General features: G+C 61.2%; 2 protein-coding genes across 2 annotated transcripts in view; one reads left to right on the top strand and one right to left on the bottom strand.

Annotated features, from left to right (window-relative positions):
* Positions 1–1,245: 1,245 nt before the first annotated feature.
* On the bottom strand, positions 1,246–2,203 carry LAESUDRAFT_553557 (uncharacterized protein). Its single transcript, XM_040902914.1, has 3 exons — positions 2,192–2,203; positions 1,680–2,134; positions 1,246–1,544 (listed from the first exon to the last, which is right to left on the bottom strand). Exons 2-3 carry the CDS (start codon positions 1,932–1,934, stop codon positions 1,281–1,283), a joined length of 519 nt encoding a protein of 172 aa, XP_040758259.1. The 5' UTR covers positions 1,935–2,134; positions 2,192–2,203; the 3' UTR covers positions 1,246–1,280.
* Positions 2,096–5,126, top strand: part of LAESUDRAFT_732245 (uncharacterized protein) — a 3,964-nt gene continuing 933 nt past the window's right edge. The window contains exons 1-6 of the mRNA XM_040910205.1: positions 2,096–2,134; positions 2,235–2,298; positions 2,430–2,519; positions 2,571–2,692; positions 3,185–3,351; positions 3,445–5,114. Of these exons, the coding sequence (XP_040758258.1) occupies positions 2,462–2,519; positions 2,571–2,692; positions 3,185–3,351; positions 3,445–5,114 (2,017 nt within the window). The 5' untranslated portion in view covers positions 2,096–2,134; positions 2,235–2,298; positions 2,430–2,461. The remainder of the gene's footprint in view (positions 2,135–2,234; positions 2,299–2,429; positions 2,520–2,570; positions 2,693–3,184; positions 3,352–3,444; positions 5,115–5,126) is intronic.

Here is a 5,126-nt window from a genome sequence, read left to right as displayed (position 1 = left end):
GACTGGCCGAACGGTTCACTCACATGAATGAACCACTGTAGCCGAGCTGAATGGAAGTCAGCAGACACTACGTCCAGGCCCATTTTCCCATCAAGAAGGTCAGTATTCCCTCTAGGTCCCACCAAACCGATCCACGGCGGTATTCTCTTTGACACATGCAAGATCGGCTCACCTCCGGTTAATCGGCCATGTCTGGCATGAGAAGCCGCCAATCGAAATGTGGGCGTACAGCGTCCACATTGATTTTGATTTCTTTGATCGCCGTCGGCCTCATGTCTTCGGTGCATGTCAAATCTCTCACGCCTCGAATCCTCCGTCCACCTGAAGACATGCCACTTTGTTTCAGAGAGCTGGTCAGTATATGGGCCTGTGCTCTGCCATTCTGTTGATAGGCCATGTCTGTGATTGTGCTCAGTCTCTCAATCATGATCACAGGGAGTCCTTTTGCTCCTGAGGTCATATCAGCTCACTTGACAGAGTGGCGAGAGATAGAAGCTCTCTGTCCGCTTCTTGACACAATTATGACTCGGAGCCCACTTCGACGTCTCGGCCCTGTACACATGTCAAGGCGTGAAATGCTGTAAGACCTGACTTTCTCCGCATGCTAGCTGCGGGCCTCATCTTTACTGGTAAGCTTTCCGTCTCACTAGTATCCGGACATCCTTGATTCATCGATCATCGATTCATCCTCAGCGCACATACAGTACTAGCGTTTGATACATGGCTCAGCAATGATGGACGAATGAGCGCGGAGCGCTAGCGAACGTGCGTTGCGCTGGTCCTAACCTGTTTTGTAGCACAATGCAGGACTGTGCGTCGGCATGGTCTGGCGTTGGCGTCGATTGCTTGAGGAATAGACGTTCGAGCTCGTCGTGGATCTGCCTTGCAGGCGGGTGCATTGGAGCCAACATGTGGTGGTGGAGAATGGCATCAGCGTATCGTGTCCCATGGCAGTTGGTGGGGAGCCTCCTGGCCGGCTGCAATCGTCCTCGCGCGACAGAGCAGGTTCAGTAAGAAGAATGATAGTGGCGGCGAGAGCGTTGCAGCGTGGACGTACCGAGGAGGTAGCACAGGAAGCGCTGTGTAAAAGATGGGCGTTATTGGGGAGCCGAGAGGGCGGTACGCTCGTGGTTCAAACGTGATGCATTGCTCCAGCAAGGTCGCGCAGTCGAAGTGAGAGATGCGCCGACGAAGCGCCATATGCGAGTGCGAAGAAGGCCTGTAGCTGTCGCATGTGAGACCGACGCACGACGTGACCTGTGTGGATGACGTCAGTGACATCACGGCCACGTGAGGATCGCGGGGGCAGGCGATGTTTCCTGCCGAGGACGTTCCAGTCGCAAACTCGGCGCAGCACTCTGCCTCGTGATATACCCACTTCCCCAGCGTGCAACACACAACGCGCGGCGCTCATCGTCCGCCGCATCACTCAGCCCACGCCCGCCGTTGCCAGCGCGCGGTGCAGCCATGCTCCCGCTCGCACGCCCCGCCCTCTCTCTCTCCGTGCGCCTCTCCTCCAGCACTGCGAGCCCACCGCTGACATCCTCCCAGGAATCCACCTCCCCCGTCCCCCCCTCCTCCTTCCCCTACCCGCCCCACCCACCGCTCCCACACACCTCCACCTCGCCCTTCCGCGGCACCGCCTCCAACTCGGGCGCCGTCTCTCCATTATCATCTGCAGGCGCGCCCTCTGCCCTCTCGCCTGCCGCCGCCTTTGCGAGGCTCACCAACGTCAACAACGCAAGCGCAGGCTCTGCGAATGCAAGTCCTGGCGGCTCGTCCATCGCTTCCGCTACGGGCGGCGGCGCCCCGAGCAACGACGACATCGAGGCCGTCATCCAAATGGCTATGGCCTCCTCCGCCAGCTCCAGCGCCTCCGCCGGATGGGATACGTGCACACAGCTCTTCGTGGGCAACGTAAGTGCCCAATCCATCCTTTCCTGTCGATCTCAACCAGTGCTGCTCGCAGCTCCCCTACCGAGTGCGCTGGCAAGACCTGAAAGACCTCTTCCGGCGCGCCGGCACCGTCCTCCGCGCCGACGTCGCCCTGGGCCCGGACAACCGGAGTAGAGGGCACGGCACCGTGCTCATGGCCACTGCGGAAGATGGCGAGCGCGCGCTGGGGATGTTTCAGGTGCGTCAGGCGCGGTTCCCCGACCCGGTTGGGACGCTGATGTGTGCTGTGGCGGATGGGTTGTTTTGGATTCGATTCGTTGGTTGTTCGGGCGTCGCAGGGATGGTGCTGGCAGGGGCGCGTACTGGAAGTGAGGAAGGACAGAGTGGGCGAGGAACTGCTAGGTGAGTGCCCTTGGTTTCATTTCGGTCGTTATGTGTTCCCGATCGCTTTCTTCATCTCCGCGCCGCCCTTGCTTCTGCACGCCTCGCATGCACGCTGTGGAGAGGCACAAGATGCTGATGTGCGAGATCAGCAGCAGGAATAGACAGCGTACAGCCGAGCCCGATGGCGCTATCCGCAGTACCGTCGCCGGGCCCGCTGAGTCGCTTCGGCTCTGGCGTTGGTGCGTGTTTGCGTTCGGTATGTAATTGGGTGTCGTGCTGATCCAGAACAGAGGCCGACGACGTGCTCATGGGCGTGCAGGCATTCGCGGCAACAAATTCATCAGGCACGTCGTCAATGTCGGGAACGGGGGTGGGCACGCCGGCGGTCAGCCGGAATTTGTTCGTGGGGAATGTGAGTGGTCGTGTTCGGACTCGGTGTTTACTTTTCGCGTGTGTGCAAGGGGCCGGATCGGTGCGGCGAGCGCGTGCGGGGCTTACGAGCGGGCTCTGCGGGCGCGGGAAGATGATTGGGACGTGGTGCAATCCGAGCTGATGGTCATTTTCGCGCATTCGTTCAGCAACACTCTAAATTCATTCAATTTTTTTTTTAAGAAAAGATTGACATGACCGCGTCCCTCGCGATGCAGCCTTCTTCTGACTTGGTTTCGCCAGCGCGGACTCGTCGCCGCTCGATTTTGCGTTCCGGCACTTGCTCCCTGTGCCAGTGTTGCTGCTGCTGGGGCGCGAGGGCACGGCCTGAGATGTCGGCTGTGTATACGCACCGAGCCATGGACTCGTTAGCGGTGAGATGTCGCTAAAGTCGAGCTCCGCGGACGAGGCAGCGGGCTTGCCTGAAAGACGATGTTCGCAGGCGCTGAGTGCCGGATGCTAATCAATGCTGCAGCTACCGTTCCATATACAATGGCAAGACCTAAAAGACCTGTTCCGCCAAGCGGGTGCGGTTTCGCGCGCAGACGTTGCACTCGGGGCGGACGGTCGTTCGCGCGGATTCGGCACGGTCAGCTTTTCCAACGAGGCCGATGCAGAGCGGGCCGTGCGCATGTTTAACGGGTGGGTGCCCTTCATTTCTCTTCAACCTGTGCCCACCGCCGGTACAAGGCTCGTGAGTCCGATCGCGTGCTAACGTCATGGCCGATGCTGCAGGTATGACTACAATGGACGGCCACTCAAGGTCCACTTTGACAAATTCTCCGCCCCGGCAACGAGCGCTGCGCTCGCCGTAGCGGTGCCCTCACCTCACTCGCTCTCAACGCCACAATCGCCCTTCCCCCATCCACATGCGTACTCGGTGCATGGCCGGCCGGTCCCGCTCGCGCAGCAGATACTGCAGCGGAGCCACTCGGATTTGGTGCATTATCGGACGGGGTATGAGGGTGTGCAAGCAGCAGGTGCGGGTGATGGAGCGCCGGGGATGCGGCAGAGTCCTGTTGATGCGGAGTTTGCAGCGGTGCATATGCAGGCGCGGTTTGTGCAGCTGCAGGGGCCGGCGGTGGGTTTTGAGGGGTTGCGGGTGGGGCAGGAACAGCAGCAACAACAACAACAGCAGCAACAGCAACATCCCTACCAGGCAATGCAGCCGATGCCGGAACCGTATCCGCAACATCAACATCAACACCAACACCAACAACAACATCAACAACAGCACCCAACGCACATCGCGATGCCGTTTCCCCCGCCGTACACGTTCGAGTTCCTCAGCTCGGGCCCGAACTCGCCGTACGACATTTACGATATGAGCGCGGGCGCGGGCGCGGGCTTTGGGTGGGGCCCGGGTGGGGGCGGGGCGCGATATGATTTTGGGCCGAGCGCGGAGCAGGCGCAGGCGTTGCAGCCGAGTGCGTCGGGTTTTAGTACGTTGGCGAATGCGTCGGGGAGTGAGGAGCAGGTTGCGGGGATGATTGGTTTGGGAGGGGAGAGGAGCGCGGTGGAGGCGGCGGTTATTAGGGAGAGGGATGCTGTGGCTGGGGAGGGGGAGAGGGAGAGGGAAGAGGAAGTGTATCGGATGCCGCAGCAGCCATCGTCACAAACGCAACCTCGACTTCAAGAGCAGACGACGACGACTTCACCAGAATCGAACCAGCCACATTCAAATTCTGCACACGCGCATCCCGCGCACCCAGGGCCGATCGCGCTCCCGCCACCGCCGCCCGCGTCGGCGTTCCCGGTACCGCCGCCACACACGCTCTCGCCGCACTTTTTCTCGCCCGCGAGTCCGCTGCATCACCCGGCGCACGCGCTCATGATGGGAATGGGCGTCGCGATGACGCCGCATGGACTTCCGCCGATTACGCCGAGTATGCCGAGTTTTACGTTCCTACCACAGCCGTCGCCCGCCTCTGGCTCTGCCTCCGCAGGTGCCCCCGCCGCCCCCTCCTCCGCGTCTGCGTCTGCGTCTGCGTCTGTGCAAGGCGAACAGGGCCCTGCGCCGCGCGCGATGATGCACGTCATGTCGCCCTATACGCCGTTCTCGCCGGGGGTGACGATGTCGCCTGGTGCGCTGTGGGGACATCCGGGGAGCGGGGCTGTGAATCCGTTTTTGAACCCTGCGGTGGGGGCGCCGGTGCATGGGCATGCGGGGAGTCCGGGTGGGTATGGGTATTATTGGGCGGCGCAGGGGAGTGGGAGTGGGGAACCGCAGGGGTATTTCCCGCCTGTGCCGGTGTCGATGGCGATGGCACAGGGGCAGGGGCAGGGGCAGGAGTACTTTCCGCCGGTGTTGCCGAGTGCGAATGGGAATGCAAACGCGCGCTCGAGTGGGCTGGCGAACGAGCTGCATGCGGATAGTGGGGAGAGTGCTAGTAGCGCGAGTGCTAGTGCGAGCGGGG

This window comes from Laetiporus sulphureus (genome assembly GCF_001632365.1).
Source record: "Laetiporus sulphureus 93-53 unplaced genomic scaffold LAESUscaffold_80, whole genome shotgun sequence".
Classification (NCBI taxonomy): Eukaryota; Fungi; Basidiomycota; class Agaricomycetes; order Polyporales; family Laetiporaceae; genus Laetiporus; species Laetiporus sulphureus.
The sequence above is the reverse complement of the archived record's forward strand: the minus strand, read 5'-3'. Positions and strand labels throughout refer to the sequence as shown.

Excerpts from the sequence above, each read along its gene's own strand:
- LAESUDRAFT_553557 (XM_040902914.1), bottom strand. The coding sequence starts at position 1,934 with ATGGATTGGGCACTTACGTTGCCCACGAAGAGCTGTGTGCACGTATCC. Across the intron at positions 1,545-1,679 it reads AGAGGGCAGAGGGCGCGCCT|GATGTCAGCGGTGGGCTCGC; the intron begins GCAGATGATAAT and ends GATTCCTGGGAG.